The 20,939-nt window shown below is 45.9% G+C and overlaps 1 protein-coding gene across 6 annotated transcripts in view; it reads right to left on the reverse strand.

The window, feature by feature from the left end:
* The window catches only part of HGFAC (HGF activator), a 68,364-nt gene that overhangs the window by 38,162 nt on the left and 9,263 nt on the right, over nt 1–20,939 (reverse strand). For 3 of the 6 annotated variants that reach the window (XM_077302472.1, XM_077302470.1, XM_077302471.1), the window contains exons 3-4: nt 10,894–10,990; nt 10,042–10,115 (exon numbers count right to left, since the gene is read on the reverse strand). The exons of the other annotated variants lie outside the window; for them this stretch is intronic. In XM_077302472.1, the coding sequence (XP_077158587.1) occupies nt 10,042–10,115; nt 10,894–10,990 (171 nt within the window). The remainder of the gene's footprint in view (nt 1–10,041; nt 10,116–10,893; nt 10,991–20,939) is intronic. 6 annotated transcript variants of the gene reach the window in all.

Raw genomic sequence — 20,939 nt, forward strand, 5'->3', positions numbered from 1 at the left:
TTTATCTTCTGAACAATAAAGCTTTTGAGAAAATTTCAAAAAACATCTATGAATCTTCTTCTCCGTGAGGTATTCTGACTATTTAGCTTCATCTGAGAAATGGATTTTTTGTGGGATTCTTTCGAGAGTCTATAAGCTAACCATTTGCCTGGTTTATACATGAGCTGTGAGACATTTGCAAGCTTTTTGGTGGATAAAATCTCAATGCTCCATTGTGATTTCCCTCCAACCTTTAATACAGTAATACAGTTTAATACAGTAAAAGTTCTAGAGGCCTCTTAGCCATTTATGGGGGTTCTTTTTGATCATTTCAGGTATCTGTTGAAGAATGAAGTGAACAGGTTACTAACATTAATGGGGCCTGGATCCCTGCCTCTCATGGCTCCTTAAAACAAGGGACTTTCGGGGGGGGGGGGTTAAAGAGGCAGTGGTACATGTTGAAAAAACCATCACTTGATCCACAGAAGCCTGTTGAAAAAAACATCACTTGATCCACAGAAGTCTGCTAATTACTACCCAGTATCACACTTAACATTTCTGAGAAAGACTGTGGAACAGGTGAATCAATTGGTAGTATTCCTGTATGAAGCTTCAGTTCTGGATCAATTTCTATCCAGTTCCATACTGGCCATGGGGTGGACACTGTACTGGTCGCTCTGATGAATGATCTCCAATGCCAGCTGGACCAAGGAAGATCAGCGCTGCTGATACTACTCAATATGACTGCAGCATTCAATGTAGTCAACCTTCGTGCTCACTGCCTCATTGATGCAGGGATACAGGGGGACAGCCTTACAATGCCTGATCTCCTGTCTCCAAGATCGAGAACAGACAGTGGCTGTTGGAGAGAGTCAATTGCATTGATGCCAATTCCAGTGTGGGGTTCCACAAGATGAAGAAGAAGAAGAAGAAGAAGAAGAGTTGGTTCTTATATGCCGCTTTTCCCTACCCGAAGGAGGCTCAAAGTGGCTTACAGTCGCCTTCCCATTCCTCTCCCCACAACAGACACCCTGTGGGGTGGGTGAGGCTGAGAGAGCCCTGATATCACTGCCCGGTCAGAATAGCTTTATCAGTGCCGTGGCGAGCCCAAGGTCACCCAGCTGGTTGCATGTGGGAGAGCGCAGAATCGAACCTGGCATGCCAGATTAGAAGTCCGCACTCCTAACCACTAGACCAAACCAAAGATGTCATCCTCTCTCAAATGCTCTTTAACATCTTTATGTGCCCTCTCACCCAGAAGGTGAGAGGTTTCGTGCAATATGCCAATGACACCCAGCACTATCTTGTGATGGCCAGATACCTGGAGGCTGTGGCGGAATGGTTCCAATGAAACTCTATCGCTCATCCACAGTAACCTGCCACCCCCTTGAATCTTCACAGAATCAGCCTCTCTGTCAGATGGCTATCTAGTCTCTGTTTAAAAATTTCCAAAGATGGAGAACTCACCACCTCCTGAGGAAGCCTGTTCCACTGAGGAACCACTCTGACTGTCAGGGACTTCTTCCGGATGTTTAGACAGAATTTCTTCTGAATTAATTTCATTCTATCTGGTTCTGGTCACACTGCTGAATATATTGAATTGTATGGAGATTGTTAGAAAAGCTAAAGCTCAATATGAGCTTAGACTAGCAAGAAATGCTAACCATAGCAAAAAGGGTTCTTTAGTTATATTTCAAGTAAGGAAAAGAATAGGGACACCTTAGGATCACTGCGAGGACAAGAAAATGCAATTGTTACAGATGATAAATGGAGGGCTGAACTGCTTAACTCCTATTTCTCCTCAGTCTTCTCTTGTGAGGGAAATCGTGCTCAGTGTGGCAAAAACGTAACAAAACAGGGGGGATGGGAACGGTGGCCTAGGATCACTGTTGGAGCAGTCCACAAACTAGTTTCTTCAAATTAAACAAAGTCTTCTGGGCCAGTTGAAATGCATCCAAGGATACTAAAAGAACATGCAGATGTAATATCTGAACCTCTGCCCATTCTTTTTGACACTTCTTGGAGAACAGAAGTGGTGGAGGAGTTTTTGTAATATGCTACACTAGAATTAAAGCTCATTGTAGCTGATATAACGGGTACTAGCAGGGGGGAGATAAATACCAAAAAGAGAGGGAGGTAGAGAGGAAAAGATTAAGATAGAGAGAGCTTGCCATTTGGAAGAGTAAGGGGAGGAGTTGTCCAGTCTGTAAGGGCATAAGGTTGAATATGTGTGTTGTGTGGGGGATTGTGGTGGTGTGATGACAAATGAGAGTATGGAGTATGGAGAGATGGGTGTCACGAACCTGTGGTTTGGAATATTCATTGATTATGGGAGAGGACTGAACTTTGGGAATTGTGGCATAGTGGTTACAGATGAGCTTTCAAGAGCCATGTCTTCAGTTATATGAAGGGAAAATCAGACTGGAGACTATTAGGGGGAGATTACATGGCAACCAATTCCTCCCTGTTCTGTGGTCCTACACCATTTTTTTTACAGTTGATATAATGTTATGTGCTCACATGCTTCTTTGCCCCTCAGAAGAAGAAATGGATTTTGTACCCTGCTGTTTACTACCAAAAGGAGTCACGAATCAGTTTACAAACACCTTTCTCCTTCATCTCCCCACAATAGACCACTTGTGAGGCAAGTGGTGCTGAGAGCTCTGAGAGAACTGGGAATGACTCACAGTCACGCAGCAGGCCTCAGGTGTCTCTAAGCAGTTTAAAATCACCTTCCTTTCCTCTCTCCATAACAGACACCCTGTGAGGGAAGTGGGGCTAAGAACTCTGAGAACTGGGAAAGGTCCACAGTCACCAAGCAGGCCTCAGGTGTCTCTAAGCAGTTTAAAATCGCCTTCCCTTCCTCTCCCCATAATAGACCCCCTGTGAGAGAGGCGAATGTAGGGGCTGGCCCAATCAGAGTACTACACCCTGATTGGTCTGTATTCAACTTGGACACCCCGGACACCTTTCACACACAGGGGCATTTCACATTTGTTGTTAACATTTTATTGTTAAGTTTAGACTTGAGGGAGGCATACTACCGTGTGTGAATTAAGAAAGGGCATGAATACCTGACGGCGTGTAACACCCCCTTGGGACAGTTTGAGTACACCGACATGCCGTTCAGCCTTGCTGGCGCTCCAGGCGTGTTCATGAATATGATTAACGAGGTCATGCATGACCTGCTGTACAAGGGGGCCCTGGTTTATCTGGATGATATTTTGGTGTATTCAGAAGACCCTGCGGAACGCGTGTCTTTGGTCCAGGAAGTGCTGCGCCGGCTGCGGGCGCATCACTTGTACACAAAACTCTCGAAGTGTGAGTTTCACCGGGAGGCGATGGAGTTCCTGGGTTTTCGCGTCCCTAGTGGGGGAATAGAAATGGACCCTGGGAAGGTCCAGGACCTGTTGGCGTGGGAGATCCCGCGCACGCGGAAACAACTGCAAAGTAGCGAGCGCACGGTCTTCTTGGTGTCCCCCTTCTGCTTCGGGGCCCCACCCGCCAGCTTCACGGCGACAGTTGTCGGGTTGCTGGCAGCCTTGTCCCCCTGCACTGGCGTTTGCTTCTTCAATGGGCACTGAACGAGGAAGTGGCCTTATCCTCCACAGCCAAGGCAAAGCCCCTTTTCCCTAACCCTGTTGCGTTCCATCGCATCCACTTTAGGTGCCTTCAGGGCGGCCGTCTTCTTCGGTGTCGATGTCTTCACCGGCGCCTTGGTCTTCCCACCGCCTAGTTCCTACGCCACCCGCAGGCTCTGATCCACCTTGCCTGCCAGGCGAGCCCAACCCATCACCGTCTCCGGGTCGTCTAGGTGTAGACATTTTTGGGCCAGGCTCTCATTCAGCCCCTCACGATAAGTGTGGACACGCTGGAGCTCACTCCAGCGGGGGACCGCCGCAGCCAGTTTCCGAAACTCCCGGGTGTACTGGCTCACCGACATGGTGCTTTGCTTGATCGACTTCAGGCCAGCCTCCGCTGTCTCTCGTTCAAATGGGTCCTCGAACCGCTCCCTCATGCAGCGCATGAATCGATCATAGTTGCGCACCTCCATTGGGGCGTACCGGTACAGGTCCATGAACCACTTGGCTGCTTCACCATCCATGCAGTCACTGACAAAACGGATGCGCTCCGCATCGTCCTGGAAGGTGAATTCCACATCCATCATGTAGGCTTGGAGGTCCACCAGGATGCCAGGTAAGATTTCGGGGTCATCGGTGAAACAAGTCTTGAACCGGTAAAGGCGATGGATCTTGGCCCCTCTCAACTGCGGTGGCAACTGTGGTCTCCCGGCGGGCTCCTCTATCCACTCCCCTGCCACTGGTCGCCCAGCAGGGACACGAGGGCGTGAGCGCCCGACTCGGTCTCGGTCTCCACGCGGTAGTGGCCCCGGGTCCTGGGGTCCCCCCCCTCTTTTCCCTGGTCCGGCCGAGGCTCCTGTGGCTCCCCGGCGCCACCTGCCAGTGCCTCCGGCTCGATAGGCTCCTCGCCCTCCGGCGTAGGCTCCCGGGGTGGTGGCTCTTCGGCGCCACCCACTGCTCCTGCGGCCCCTTCTTGCTCCTCACGTGCAGGAGCCGCCGGTAGGGCAATTGCTGCCCTCTCTGCAGGGATGGCCACGGTCCTCCAAAGTTCAGCCAGAAAGCGGCCGGGTCATCTTCTGGGAGTCCTCCCCTAGCTCACTTGTCACGGTAGTGAGCCAGGCTCCCATGCGACCCACCCGGTTGCGGAGGTCCAGCACCTCCAGCGCGGTCGCTGTGTCGCAATCCAGGATTCCTTTTGGCAGCATCGGGGCCCATTGCGCCTGCCCGGTGGGGTCGTCGAACCAGGACATCCGCCGTTGCTCGGTGACATGCCGCTCCAAGAAGAACTGGGGAGCAGGACTGAGGCCCCCCAGCGCTCGAGCCATCCCGGATTGCACCAGCGTATGTGTGATGGATCGGGCCCTGGCGCCCAAAGGCATCAGCATCAGGCCTCCCCGGCTCGAGGAGTCTCCCAGGTCAAGCGGACCGAGCATCCCGAGGTCCCCATCGGGGCCACCGGCCGTCTCGTCCTCCTCGTCCCTGATTTTGCTTAGGAAGGTGCCCCCTCCATACATAGCCATCATGTCGAAGGAAAGGCGTTGTGAGTCTTGACTTACTGTCAAGCGCCGACAAAACTCACAAACTTCTATAAGAAAGCTTTAATTGGAATTAGATCTGGTCACTATAACAGCAAGCAGTTATCAATACAATTCTCCTGCCCAAACCCAAGCGTTCCCAAGGGAGGGGGAACCCCTCACCCAGGTGCCATCCCAGGCTTCCTGCCATGGTGTTGAAGTTAGCATGGCCTTGGTCAGGCTGGCGCCTCAGGCTAGCTGATCAGATGTTTGCAGGAACTGGGCAACATTGTTTCACAGTGGGGAGACTATGCAGTGTGAAAATGCAAGGATCAAAGAAAGGGGGAAGCAAAGGAAAACTACAGGCATGGTTACATGGGAAAATTTCAGAAAAGGCACAGCATCTCAAGATGGAGTCACTTAGGTTCACTGCCAGTCAAGCATGGCAGAGAGCAGGGACTGATCCTGACAATAACCCACAGGGTATAGTTTCTTTAACCCTGAATGACAACTTCCAATCATCTTGGACTAAGGCTGTTCACAGAGGAATCCAAAGTCTGGGCTTCTCCATACACTTATTATCCAAATTATTATTATTATTATTATTATTATTATTATTATTATTATTATTATTATTATTATTATTATTATATTTATAGCTCACCACTCCCTTGTTCATGATCAAGCTGCATCATTAGTTAAGCAGCGGATACGGGACAATTGATGTCAACTGGACCTGAGTAAAGCTCCAACTTTTTGGGCCCTAGTTAAAACAAGATATGTTCTGGCTCCTGCCACTTATCTGTCTCGGGTGGTAATGAGTAAACAAAGATGGGCTTTTACCCTTGCAAGATGCTCCGTCTTGCCTTCAGCTCTTGTAGAGGGTCACTATAAGAGACAATGTTTTTGTGGGAATGGCAAAATTGATAGAAGAGAACATATATTGTTCCACTGCCCTGCTTATGTAGACATTCGTAGCAACTTGATTGAGCCACTCCTTTAAAAGTTGCCAGAACATCATGATGTAAATCGAGCAAAGAGGCTGCTAAGTGATGAGTCCCCCCAGGTGACAACTCAGCTGGCTAAGTTTTGTGCCATCATCATAAAAATCCGATGCTCTAAAGTAGCATAATTTTAAGTTCTATTTTATTGTCTGTTTTAGATTGTATTATATCAAATGACCCTATTCTTTTGGTCTTTTATGTATTAACTTTATATAACTTGGTCTGAACAACTGTAATAAAGTTTGACTCTGAATCTGAATCTGAATGCCATATGTGCAATAGAACCGGACCAAACTCTCGGGGACTTTTGTTTCTGAAATTTTTATTGTTTGTTGTTATGTAAAGCATTTACAGAAAGGTAAAAGAGAGAAAAAGAAAAAAAAAAACGACCAGCTAATAAATAATTATTAGTACACAGTCTATACATTGTCTATGCGTGTATACCATACATAGTATAATCTGATATTATCTCAAGAAATATATAGTCAGTTACCATTGCATGTTAGTCCTAACCTAAGTTATTGCTGTTTTAAGTTTACAAAAAAATGGAGAGAAAAAAAGGAAGCAGGCGGCTAGCAGAGTAATCATTAATCTATATAAAAACACAATCCATTCTTATCTTGAAACGTACATGCTCAATTCCCATCGCTTCAATTATAAAGAAAAAAAGACAATCAACTAACCAAATAATTATTGATACATATGAAAGTATAGTTTGCCATCCTCTTAACATACATATTCAGTTCCCATCACATATTAATCCTAATCTAGAAGTTGTTACCATCTTTCTTAGCAAAGTAATTGTTGATACATATGAGAATATAATCTGTTATGAGAATATATTCTATTATTGTCTTAGGTAGTATAAAGTCAGTTCCCTTCATATATTGACCCTGACCTAAGAGTTACTGCTGCTGTCTTTCCCACAGGAAGCCAAGTGAATGCTCCACTGTTCATCACATTCTTCAGGTGGTTGCAGAAAATGAAATTGTGTTCTTTTCCATGATGTATCTGCTTGCGGGTCTTGAAGTATTTGTGTTTCTTGATCCACCCCACTCAGCGGTGTCACCTGATGGTTCCTGTATAGAGTATTTCTGGCCGCTTTTCTGTCAGGGCCAAAAAAAGTCTCTTGGTTGATTCTTGCTTGTAGGCTCTGTATACTTTATCTATCCGGATCTCTTCCTCCTGCATGTAGTGTTCCAGGCTTTTTGCAATTTCCTTCCTTAGATCTGTTTTCCCAAGTTCTTCTGGGACGTCTTTAATTTTAGTGCTCCTAGCTTGTGGTTCTGCTTCCAATGTTGACTCCCACTCCTGTTGTCTGGCATCTGGACTTTGGTATGTTGCCAGCTGATTTGTGTTTTCATCAGCTGTTTTCTTCAAACCGTCGATTCTATCTGAGAGCTCTTTCCTGGTATCTTGAATTTCATTTTCAATCTTTTTAACTGCTTTCAGTATCTCTAAGTTGCTTTTGTTTAACAAATAAAACATCTGTGCATTTGTTAGATTTTCCATTTCTGTACGCACTATGTAATAAAGTCTCGTCTCGCAAGAGTTCGGGTGCTTAGACGTTATCAGTTTGCAAAATCTCCGTGTTCTTTCAGAAACTTCCCCTGAGCTCTCATTAACAAATTCTCAAGCTCTTTCATTGTCCGTTTTAGCGAGTGTATTTAGCTGGCTTGCCTCCCGGCCGAAAAAAGAATTCTCTTGTAAATTAGTTCGGGCGAAAAGGGGGGGGGGGAGTTGGAATGCCTAACTTGGAAGGAGCGGATAACAAGCAAAGCACTCACATTTTTTGCATTCCTCAGACTTCTGCTCTCTTCAAGCTGGAGAAAAAAAAGATGCTCTAGGTAAATTCCGGCTTTTATCAGCTGGTCGTTCCAAGCTTAGAAGATTAGTCCAAGATAGAATATGGCGGTCGTCCTCTTGACCCGAAATGCTGACAGCCTGTAATCCGGGGAGATATACTCCCTAAAGGATTGGAGACGGCTCCAAGAGTTCCCTAAGACTTCCTGGGTAGAAAGGTGAGGTGGCGTTTGCGTACCCCTCCTCTTTTCTGCCAACTGCTTCCATAATTGGCCCCTGTCAGGCTTCAGTGATTGCAATGCAATCCTCACAGGATGACATCTTGGCCACACCTCCAACTCTCGGGGACTTTTGTGGTCTAGGTCAACGTTTAGGCAGTTAGGAGGAAGGGGAAATTGACCATATATGGACAAGTGCTTTATATAACTTCGGGGACTTTCCTTGCCAAATGGGGAAGGTACCTGAGATGAGTATTGTGGGATGTGTGGTTTATTGATGTGAAAAGAACTGGAGTGGCACTGGCTTAGAAAGTGTGACTGGGTGTTGGATCAATGTGAGGGAGCTTTAAAAGATGGGAACCATTGGGAGAGTTCTCAGAAATTCTGCATTGTTCCTACTTCCTTCTGGCCTTGAGGCCCATGCTGGATCCTAAAGGGTAGGTAGATATGAACCATGAAATTGCTGCTCATTCACTACAAAGATATTCAAGTAATTAGGGGGGTTGTTCAGGATGGATGTTGTATTTGCATGATTGTGTATTGGTAATCTAAAAATATATGGGGAATCATTTTAATTACTTTAAATGAGTTAGGTAAAGCTTTGCTAACACATGCATATATGCATGTACTCACTATGTGGCTGGATTTGCATTGAAGTGCTATCAGAATTCAGTGATGAATCTCTTTTGAACTGCTATTTTGAAGTGTTTCTAACTGCAAGTCTGTAGCCCTTTCTAATCCCTAAATAAACTTTAAATGTATTCACTTTACTGTGTCTTCATTGTGCTTGGGGAGAGATAAACCCTCAGTGTACCACCTACCGATCCTGCTCTCTTTTGGGGCTTAACCTGCAGATTGCTTGGGGTATATAACAGAAGTTAACAGCTCAGCCAATGCCATCAGGCTGGTGGTCTGTGGCCCCAAAGAGGTGCACCTGGCCTCGACCAGGGCCATGGTCTTTTTGGCTGTGGCCCCAGCTTGGTGGAAAGAGCTCCCAAGTGGATCTTGCCTGAACTCCAACAGTCCCCCAGGGCCTGCAGAACAGAGCTCTTCCACCAAGCCTTTGGTTGAAACCAGCGTGCACCTACTGCATGTAGAAGTTATCATCAGGCCTTCCCCAATATACATATGTCTGTGGACGTAGATGCATCCCCCCCTCTCTCTGGGATAAAAATCTACCATCTCTGCCTGAGTCACCCAATTATACCCACACTGAGAGCACCGTGGTAGGGTTTGGGTTGTTGTTTTTATGGAGGAAATGTGATGTCAATCCAGTATTTTAATTAGTCTATTCTTTTATTCTTTCATTTATGGGGGTTTATTGTAAACCTTGAGCCTCTTGTGGCGCAGAGTGGTAAGGCAGCGACATGCTGTCTGAAGGTGTCTGCCCATGAGGCTGGGAGTTCGATCCCAGCAGCCGGCTCAAGGTTGACTCAGCCTTCCATCCTTCCGAGGTCGGTAAAATGAGTACCCAGCTTGCTGGGGGGTAAACGATCATGACTGGGGAAGGCACTGGCAAACCACCCCGTATTGAATCTGCCATGAAAACGCTGGAGGGCGTCACCCCAAGGGTCAGGCATGACTCGGCGCTTGCACAGGGGATACCTTTACCTTTACCTTTATTGTAAACCTTATTCTTGCTAGCCATCCTGAGTCACTGTGAGGGGTGGGATGCAAATCAATTAATTAATAAATAAATACAAAATAAATAATGGGGATCCAAGGTGGCTTCCATCATCAGTCTTTCCACTTTATCTGCACAAACATTCTTGTTCAGCTCTTGGGAAGGAGCTAAATCACTTCCATTTTTTTCCCTGCTAAAGATCACTTTAATCTTTGTTGCTTCTTTGCTTTGCACCAACTGGGCAGGGCCACTGAAGCCTCTCTCAGCACAATTGAAATTTTATCACTAACAAAGGCATTCCAAACAGAATTCACATACCTAGAGATTCATTAGATGAAGTGGAACAAAACCCCCATTCTTTGTCCCGGTCGTGATTGTGTGTAGTCGAACACCTGGAAAGGTTAAAAAATGCTTCAAGGGAAGTCTGTCCCATTGTGAGCACTGAACCACTGGGGTAGACTTGGAATAAAAAACTGACTGTAATGGGGAGGGGAGGGCTGCCAACCTCCAGCTGGGTGTAGGAGATAACTGGAATGATCACTAATCCCCATGAAGATAGAACCAGGTGTGTAGCTAAGTTGCTCTGAAGTTTTACTCCTTTAAGAGCAACAAAGTTAAATTCCATGCATGTGTATGAATGCTTCTACCCAGAATTAAGCTTTGTCCCACTGAACTCAAACCTTTCTACTTCAAATAGTTTCAGGGGGAGGCCATGTTGGTTTGCAGTAGAACAGTTTGATCAGTGTCCAGTGGATGCTTAGAGACCAGCAAGATTTTGAGAATATGAGCTTTTGAGTGCCAGATAAAAAGTAGCTCTGACCCTCCTAATTCATCCCTTGGAAATCTTGTAGGGCTTCAAGGTTCTCTTTCATTTAAATTTAACTGATTTCCATACTGCAAAGGTTGGTTCTTCTGGAGGAGGCAGCAGCTTTAAGGGCATTCTACCCTGCTGATGTCTGCAGGATGTTAAACACTCTTATTTCATTATTTATCTATCTTCATTTTACTTGCTTTATACCCTCTTTTTCTCTGGAATTTCAAAATATTTTAGTTCAATTAAAAATAAAAGATGCAACAGAATAACAACCATAGAAACCTTAATATCCGTAACTGGTTGACCATTTTAAAATGTTAATTTTAAAAATTCTTGAGGTTGTCAGAAAGACTCACCATTTCTTCATAGAAAATGCATTGGTTATGCATGAGAAGTACAGCTCACCACTGTGTCGAAAAGGAAACCGGCATTGTTGACCAGCCTCTGTGAAGACTGAGAAACACAACAGGGACACAAGAGGGTCACTGGAGAAGCTGCCAGTATGGCTTACAAAAATAAGTCTAGGAGTAGCCCTTGAACTATTCTGGATTCTTTGACACAAGGGCTAGTAGCCAACTATTCCACTCAGCCTTTCTCCAGTGGGAGAGGACTGAGTAGGCCCGGTTGACCTGAGTGGCAGAACCCCATCCACTGTGGAACATGCCCCTCTCCATTCAGGGGAATCTTTAGTAAGGATGGGCACAAACTGGGAAAGTGCAATTCATATTGGGTCACTGAACCACAAACCAAACTATGAACCAAACCAGTTCATGGCCCGACAAACCCCATGGAAAGGGGCCTCACTGCCTTCAAGCAGGGTTTGCAGGACGCCAGAAAAACAGCTGAATGACGGAAGCAGGCCAGTCTTGTGCAGTCCCTTTAAACGTTAAAGACCCTTTAAACGTTGTCTGCACAAGACAGCCTCAAAAATTGCAGACTAGTGGAGAACAGGTTGCTCCCAGTCACTCAGCTGTTTGGGGGGGGGGGGGGCTTTTGGCAAACTTCATTTAAATCATAGAATCATAGAGTTGGAAGGGGCCATACAGGCCATCTAGTCCAACCCCCTGCTCAACGCAGGATCAGCCCTAAGCATCCTAAAGCATCCAAGAAAAGTGTGTATCCAAGCTTTGCTTGAAGACTGCCAGTGAGGGGGAGCTCACCACCTCCTTAGGCAGCCCCTTCCACTGCTGAACTACTCTGACTGTGAAAAACTTTTTCCTGATATCTATCCTATATCGTTGTACTTGAAGTTTAAACCCATTACTGTGTGTCCTCTCCTCTGCAGCCAACAGAAACAGCATCCTGCCCTCCTTCAAGTGACAACCTTTCAAATACTTAAAGAGGGCTATCATGTCCCCTCTCAACCTCCTTTTCTCCATGCTGAACATTCCCAAGTCCCTCAACCTATCTTCATAGGGCTTGGTCCCTTGGCCCCAGATCATCTTCGTCGCTCTCCTCTGTACCCTTTCAATTTTATCTACGTCCTTCTTGAAGTGAGGCCTCCAGAACTGCACACAGTACTCCAAGTGTGGTCTGACCAGTGCCGTATACAATGGGACTATGACATCTTGTGATTTTGATGTGTTGATACAGCCCAAAATGGCATTTGCCTTTTTTACCGCTGCATCACACGGCCTGCTCATGTTTAGCTTACAATCCACAAGTACCCCAAGGTCTGCAAACCTCTGTCCGCAGTTGTGTATTGGGAAGATTTTCCTGAACTGTAAAACTGAATAAAAGAAGCGAACGGCAAGCTCTAGAGCAGGCAAGCAGAGAGAGAGAGAGAAGGAAGCCTCCTGTCTGTCATTACTTCAGTAGTACATGTGAAAAGGATCTGGAGGTCTTAGTAAACCACACACAGCACATGAGTCAGCAGTCTAGATGGCCTGAATGGCCCTTTCCAACTCTATGATTCTATGATTCAGTCTCTAAAAAGGCAAATGAGATTTTGGGCTGTATCAATTGGAGTAGGATGCTTTGCTTTAGGATGCTTTGGGCTGATCCTGCATTGAGCAGGGGGTTGGACTAGATGGCCTGTATGGCCCCTTCCAACTCTATGATTCTGTGATTCTGAGTATCGTGTCCAGATCACGGGAGGTGATGGGACCGCTTTACTCTGCTCTGGTTTGGCCTCACTTGGAGTCCTGTGTTCAGTTTTGCGCACTACAACTGAAGAAAGATGTAGAGCAGCAGTTCTCAACCTTTTAACCGCCGCGACCCCAAACTTGGCAGTGGGGGTGGCTTGCGCGCACACACAACATTCGAGGTGGCATGGAGGCAGCCTATGCCATGGCTCCCCTACCTCTGACCACATCCACCAGCCACCGTCCACTACCACCACCTGCCTCCATCTGCCTCCGCCTGCTGCCACCAGGGGCCGCCGTTTGTTGTCTGCCGCTGCCGCAAGGCGCTGCCACATAAGCCACGGCCGCCGCCACGGCAGCCAGCAACCTGGAAACCCCCATAGAAGAGGCCGGGCAACCCCAAATGGGGTCGCAACGCCTAGGTTGAGAACCATGGATGTAGAGAAACTGGAGCATGTTCAGAGGAGGGCAACAGAGATGGAGAGGGTTTTGGAGACCAAGATGTATGATGAAAGGTTGGGGGAGCTTGGTCTGTTTAACCTGGAGGTGATATGATAAGAAGTGATATGATGACCATCTTCAAATACTTGGGGGGCTGTCATAGAGAAGATGGAGCAGAGTTGTTTTCTGTCACCCCAGAGTGTTGGACCATAACCAATGAGTTGAAATTAATTCAAAAGAATTCTTGGCTAAACATCCAGAAGAAGTTCCTGGCAATTAGAGCAGTTCCTCAGCGGAACAGGCTTCCCCAGAAGGTGGTGAGTTTGCCTTCTTTGGATGTTTATAAGCAGAGGCTAGATAGTCATCTGGCAGAAATGCTGAGGTTATGAGCTTAGGCAGATGGGGAGTGGGCGGGCAGGAGGGGATGTGCCAGCGCTTGTGGGCTTGTCTCTTGTGGCCCTTCCTTGCAGACCCAGGGAATTGCTGATCACGACTGTGAGATGGTAGGTGGATTTTCTCCAGGCCTGGCTGGATTCTGGAGATTTTTGATGAGGGGATCACTTGGGCATGAAATTGGAGTCACTGTGGGTGGGCAGGTAGTTGTGAGTGTCCTGAATTGTGCAGGGGGTTGGACTATATGATCCTGGAGGTCCCTTCCAAATCTATAATTGTATGATTCTATTCATCTGTGATCCCAGCGTGTGCTGGAGCTCCTGTGTAATGATGTTTAATGACCTGGGAGGCCAGGACTGAGTGGGATGGGCTGAGCAGGGAGGAGCTCAACGTTTTGCCCAAGGAATATAGGGACATGGGGGAGGTTTGTAAGGAAAGGGAATGTTGCAAAACCGACTGTAAGATTGAACTGAAACTGGGTGAGCCCCTGCTAAGGGCCAAAATCAACTCCATGAGCCCGCAGGAGATGAAGGAACTGCGGAAGTTACTAGACAAGAACCTATGTCAAGCATGGCAACGCCAGTATTGTTTCCTAAAAAGAAGGATGTTACCCTGTGGCTGCGTACTGATTAATGGGGCCTAAACGCTATCTCCACCTTGATCCCCTCCCCTCTGCTGGTACTTGTATAAGGGGGTCCTGGTGTACTTTGTTTACTTTTTAATATATTCAAAGACCAAGGATGAGCATGTCCAACTAGTTCGGGAGGTACTTTAACAACTGTGCAAAAACCTCCTGCAAAAACCTATGCAAAGTTATCCAAATGCAAGTTCCATAGAGTGCCTTGATGTCCTAAGTTACAGGGTTGGGCATTGGCCCAGCCAAGTTGCATAATGTGCCAGGTTGGGCTCCACCGTGCACATGGTGCCAGCTGAAGGATTTCTCCCGGGATTTCATAGCAAGCTTTACATGGAACTGAGCTGTTAAAGATGCAGGGGAGTTGGGTGGGGGCAAAATAGCCTGGGACCCACTTTCAGTGGATGGCACAGTGTCATCGTGCCTTCATTGAGCCCATTTTCTGCCATGCCAACCCATCCAAGCCCTTTGTGGTAAAAGTGGAGTCCAGTGATGTGCAGATAGGGGCATTCCTCCTCCAACAGGGGAAACCACCCTGAGCCGTATGGGAGGGCGGTATAAAAATCTAACAAACAAACAAACAAATAAAATTGTGGGCAATTGTACACCAGCATGTACCCATCAGAAAAATGTCATGATGCTGAGTGCATCTGGTTGACTTGGGAGAATGAGCCAGCTGCCATCAAATTGGCCCTTTGACTGCTTGGTGGCCCTGGTTAGGAGGTACCCTGAGCTTAATGGACCACAAGAATCTGCAGACTCTCCAGGAACCACGGAAACTCTCCCCCAAGCAGCTCAGATGGGTGGAGCTTTATTTCCAGTTCTTGTTTATGTTCAACCAGGCAAGGAGCAGTTCCTGGCCAATGCCTTGTCACACCTCCCAAAACACCAAAGCAAGGCAGAGTTGATAATGGACACAGTGTTCTGGCTCACCCACCAGAGTTTAGTAGTGGTGATGGGCAGCCAGGCTGTCAGAGAAACACTTGAACATGCTGCAATATATAAAGGGGGGGGTGAAGAGTTCTTGGACAGAACTCATAAAGTGCAGGAGGAGGGAAAGTTATCAAAAGAAACACTGGAGGACTGAAAACAGGGGGGTATTAAATGGAAGGCTGTTACACATAGTAGAAGAGCAATGCTATTGATGCTCAGCAATTGCGTAGAGTTTGCTTATTACGCTTAGTAGACTTATCGGTCTATAACTGGCTGGGTCATTCAGATTCCCTTTTTTATATATGGGTACAATGACTGCCACCTCCCAACCCTTTGGAATTTTCCCTGTCTTATTAATTATTGTGAATAAATTGGCCAATAAATTGGCCCACCATTCTCATAGAATCATAGAATCATAGTTGGAGATTCCTATTAGGTCGTAATCCCTTTCTTCTATTAGGACTACGGGTTCCTCCGGCTTCCCATAGTCTGTGCTCTAGAGTAGAGACATAGTCCATCCTTTGTGTGCCCATGGTTTTGGATTTTGAACTTCCTTGCAAGTTAGTATTTCCCTGCTTAAGTGCCATTCCCAGTAGCTTTGCGGTCTTCTCATCTTCAGTTCTTGCCATCACGCCAGGTTCTGAGTTTACGTCTCACTCCCCAGATTTAGTTTAAAGCCCTCTTCACCAGGTGTGCAAGGGTTCTCCCAAAAATACTTTTTCCATCCCGTGTGAGGTGCACACCATCTCCTCATATTGACATCGTTGACCATGATCCAGAAATCCAAACCTTTCCAGAAGACACCACTGACGTAGCCAGTCATTTACTTGCATGATTTTTCTCTCTCTTCCTATGCCTCGGCCACTTACAGGAAGGACTGATGAAAACACAACCTGTGCTCCCAGGTCCTTTACCTTTCCCCCCAGATCCACAAAGACTTTCTTAATATGTTCCATGTTCAGCTAGGCTGTATTATTTGTTCCTACATGGATGAGAAGGAAGGGGATGGGGGATACTGGATGGGGGATACACTTCTAGGTAACACTGTGTGTGAACGAGACCTTCGGGTACTTGTGGATTGTAAACTAAACATGAGCAGGCAGTGTGATGCAGCGGTAAAAAAGGCAAATGCCATTTTGGGCTGTATCAACAGGGGCATCACATCAAAATCACAAGATGTCATAGTCCCATTGTATACGGCACTGGTCAGACCACACCTGGAGTACTATGTGCAGTTCTGGAGGCCTCACTTCAAGAAGGACGTAGATAAAATTGAAAGGGTTCAGAGGAGAGCAACAAGGATGATCTGGGGCTAAGGGACCAAGCCCTATGAAGAAAGGTTGAGGGACTTGGGAATGTTCAGCCTGGAGAAAAGGAGGTTGAGAGGGGACATGATAGCCCTCTTTAAGTATTTGAAAGGTTGTCACTTGGAGGAGGGCAGGATGCTGTTTCTGTTGGCTGCAGAGGAGAGGACACGCAGTAATGGGTTTAAACTTCAAGTACAACGATATAGGCTAGATATCAGGGGGAAAATTTTCAAGTCAGAGTAGTTCAGCAGTGGAATAGGCTGCCTAAGGAGGTGGTGAGCTCCCCCTCACTGGCAGTCTTCAAGCAAATACACACATTTCTTGGATGCTTTAGGATGCTTAGGGCTGATCTTGCGTTGAGCAGGGGGTTGGACTAGATGGCCTGTATGGCCCCATCCAACTCTATGATTCTGTGATTCTATGACACTTCCAAGTGCTTTTAGTACCCTTGGATGCAGTTCATGTGGCCCAGAAGACTTTGAAAGAAACTAGGTGTTTGTGGACTCTTCCAACACTGATCATAGGCCACCATTCCCGTCCCCCGTGTTGTGTTATATTTTTGCCACATTGACCACTATTTCCCTCACAAGAGAAGACCGAGGAGAAATAAGAGTTAAGCAGTTCAGCCCTCTCTTCATCATCTGTTATATTTTCACTTTCTTGTCCTCACAGTGGTCCTATTCTTTTTCTTGCTTGAAATATAATTTAAAAAGCCTTCTTATGTTTAGCATTTCTTGCTAGCCTAAGCTCCTATTGAGCTTTAGCTTTTTTAACACTCCCTCTAAAATCATTGGTTATTTGTTTATACTCATCCATGGTAATAAGGCCTTCCTTCCATTTCCTAAATGACTCTTTTTTATTCCTCAAATCTTTTGACAACTGCTTATGAAGCCATCTTGGCTTCCTTAGGCTCCTTCCATCTCTTCTTCTCAAGGGAATTGTTTGTGATTGAGCCTTCAGTATTTCACTTTTAAGAAACTCCCAGCCCTCTTGGACTCCCATCTCTTTCTGACCACGGGACTCTACACAACATACCTTTAAGTCTCTTAAAATCATCTTTCCTGAAGTCCAGTCTATACGTACGACTACGTAAAGGTTTTCTCTTTCCCCCGATTGAAAATTCCAAAAGCACATGGTCACTGCTACCAAGTGTGCCCACTACTTCCACCTCATCTACCAGTTCTTCCCTATTGATGAGAATAATGTCAAAAATACCAGAGCCCCTGGTTCCCCTCTCTACTTTCTGGGGAATGAAGCTGTCGGCAAGACAAGTTAAGAATTAAACCGAATTTGCATTTTTAGCAGAGTTGGTCTTCCAACAGATATCTGGGTAATTGAAGTCACCCATGACAATTGTTTTTTTGAAAATTGTGTAATTTGGTCTAGCAGTATCTCATTCTAGTCCTCTGACTGGCTTGGAGGTCTATAGCAGACGCCCTCAATAATACCACTCTCATTTCCTACTCCTTTTATATTTACTCAAATATACTCAACTGAACTTTCATGCTCGGGTACCTGTATTTCTTCAAAAGTATAAAGATTCCTAATATATATTGCTACACCTCCCCCCTTCTTTTCTTGTCTGTCCCTTCTGAATAGATTGTACCCCTCAATTTTAGTATTCCAGTTGTGAGTATTATCCCACCAAGTTTCTGTGATTCCTATTAGGTCATAGCCCCCTTCCTCTATTACAACTACTAGTTCCTCCTGCTTGTTTCCTATACTCTGTGCATTGGTGTAGAGACATCATAGTGTAGAGACATCATTTTATTGTGTTTTAACTATTTATGTTGTAAGCCGCCCTGAGACCTATTGGGAGAAGGGCGGTCTAAAAATTAATAATAATAATAATAATAATAATAATAATAATAATAATAATAATAATAATAATAATAATAATAATAATAATAATAATAATAATAGTCCATCCTTTCTGTGCCTCATGGTTTTGGTTTTTCAACTTCCTTGTAAGCTGGTAGTTCCCTGCTTATGTAACATTCCCTGTGGATTTGAGATCTTCTCATGTTCTGATCTTGCCATCACACCAAGTTCTGAATTTACGTCTTGCTCCCCCTTTGTGTCTAGTTTAAAGCCCTGTTCACCAGGTGTGCAAAGGTCCTCCCAAAAATTCTTTTTCCCTCCCTTGTGAGGTGCACGCCGTCTCCTGATAATAGCCCCTCATATTGACATTGTTGACCATGAGCCAGAAATCCAAACCATTCCCATCGACACCATTGATGTAGCCAGTCATTTACTTGCATAATTTTTCTCCCTCTTCCTATGCCTCGGCCACTTACAGGAAGGACTGATGAAAACACAACCTGTCCTCCCAGGTCCTTTACCTTTTCCCCCAGATCCACAAAGTCTTTCTTAATATGTTCCATGTTCTGCTGGGCAGTATTATTTGTTCCTACATGGATGAGAAAGAAGGGCTAATGATCTGGGGGCTTGATGAGCCTGTCCAGCTGTTCTTTGACATCCTTGATATGTGCACCAGGTAGGCAGCAGACCTCTCGAGACAACAAGTCTGGTCTACACACTTCGGCCTCTACACCTCTTAGCAAGGAATCCCCAATTACCAGTACCCGTTTCTTCGTACCCTTGGGAGCAGAACTAAAACTCTTTCTTGTGCAGGACTGTGAAATGTTTCCTGAGCTTTGTGGGGTCCATGTGGGAGAAGACCTAGAAATCTCACCTGTGGGGGCCTGTGACTTTTTTCCTGGTCTATGTTGGGGCTTGCTCTTCATGGGGGATTGCACATGCTCCTGGGTTCAGGAAGAATCAACTTCTTCAGGCAGACCTTGAAACCGATTGCTGAACATCAGTGGGTCAGATCTTCTACTCCTATGTGTAACATTCTTCCAATTATAGTTGTCGTTAGGTACGAAGTCACGTCCGACCCATCGCGACCCCATGGACAATAATCCTCCAGGCCTTCCTGCCCTCTACCATTCCCCTGAGTCCATTTAAGTTTGCACCTAATGCTTCAGTGACTCCATCCAGCCACCTCATTATCTGTCGTCCCCTTCTTCTTTTGCCCTCAATCGCTCCCAGAATTAGGCTCTTCTCCAGGGAGTCCTTCCTTCTCATGAGGTGGCCAAAGTATTTGAGCTTCATCTTCAGGTTCTGGCCTTCTAAGGAGCAGTCTGGGCTGATCTCCTCTAGGACTGACTGGTTTGTTCGCCTTGCAGTCCAAGGGACTCGCAAGAGTCTTCTCCAGCACCACAGTTCAAAAGCCTCAATTCTTTGACGCTCGGCCTTCCTTATGGTGCAACTTTCACAGCCATACATTGCAACTGGGAATACCATAGCCTTGACTAAACGCACTTTTGTTGGCAGGGTGATGTCTCTGCTTTTTAGGATGCTGTCTAGATTTGCCATAACTTTCCTCCCCAGGAGCAAGCGTCTTTTAATTTCTTTGCTGCAGTCCCCATCTGCAGTGATCTTGGAGCCGAGGAAAATAAAATTGGTCACTACCTCCATTTCTTCCCCATCTATTTGCCAGGAATTGAGAGGGCCGGATGCCATGATCTTCGTTTTCTTGATGTTGAGTTTCAAGCCAACTTTGGCACTCTCCTCCTTCACCCGCATCAACAGGCTCTTCAGTTCCTCTTTGCTTTCTGCCATTAGAGTGGTATCATCTGCATATCTGAGGTTGTTGATATTTCTCCCTGCAATCTTGATCCCAATTTGTGACTCCTCTAATCCCGCATTTCTCATGATGTGCTCTGCATACAAGTTAAATAGGCAAGGCGACAGTATACAGCCTTGCCAAACTCCTTTCTCAATTTTGAACAAATCAGTGATTCCATGCCCGGTTCTCACTGTTGCTTCTTGACTTGCATATAGGTTTCTTAAGAGAGAAATAAGATCCTCTGGTATTCCCATCTTTTTAAGAACTTGCCACAATATGTTGTGCTCCACACAATCAAAGGCTTTAGCATAGTCAATGAAGCAAAAGTAGATGTTCTTCTGTAACTCCCTAGCTTTCTCCATGATCCAGCGTATGTTGGCAATTTGATCTCTAGTTCTTCTGCCTCTTAGAAATCCTGCCTGTACTTCTGGAAGTTCTCGGTCCACATATTGCTGGAGCCTAGCTTGTAGGATTTTGAGCATAACTTTGCTAGCATGAGAAATGAGAAATAGGAGCTTAGGTGCGGTAGTTTGAACATTCTTTGGCATTGGAATGTAAACTGACCTTTTCCAATCCTGTGGCCATTGTTGATTTTTCCAAATTTGCTGGCAAATTTATCCAATGATTACCCTCCTGTATTAGGTGCTCCTGATTTTGTTTCGATAGATTTCCCTCCTCCTGCAGTGTAATCAATCGTTTCTCTTCGCAGACCTTCTCCTCCAGCAGAGCCACTAATTGGCACTTGCTGCATTTGTTAAAATTGTCCCCCTGAGGTAAAAAGACAAACATTCTGCAAATGGTACATGTCACTACGCAACCTTCTTCAGTCTTCATGCCACTTTGATTCATCTAAAGTGCTCCACAAACAGTCCTACACTTCACTGAAACCTTCGGCTTGATCCCCAGGCGAAAAGCCAACAGCCAAGAGTCCTTTAGCTCTTGCTCTTGGCTCCTTACAGAGTATTATGGTTTAATT

This window comes from Paroedura picta, chromosome 10 (genome assembly GCF_049243985.1).
Source record: "Paroedura picta isolate Pp20150507F chromosome 10, Ppicta_v3.0, whole genome shotgun sequence".
In the NCBI taxonomy this organism is placed as follows: Eukaryota; Metazoa; Chordata; class Lepidosauria; order Squamata; family Gekkonidae; genus Paroedura; species Paroedura picta.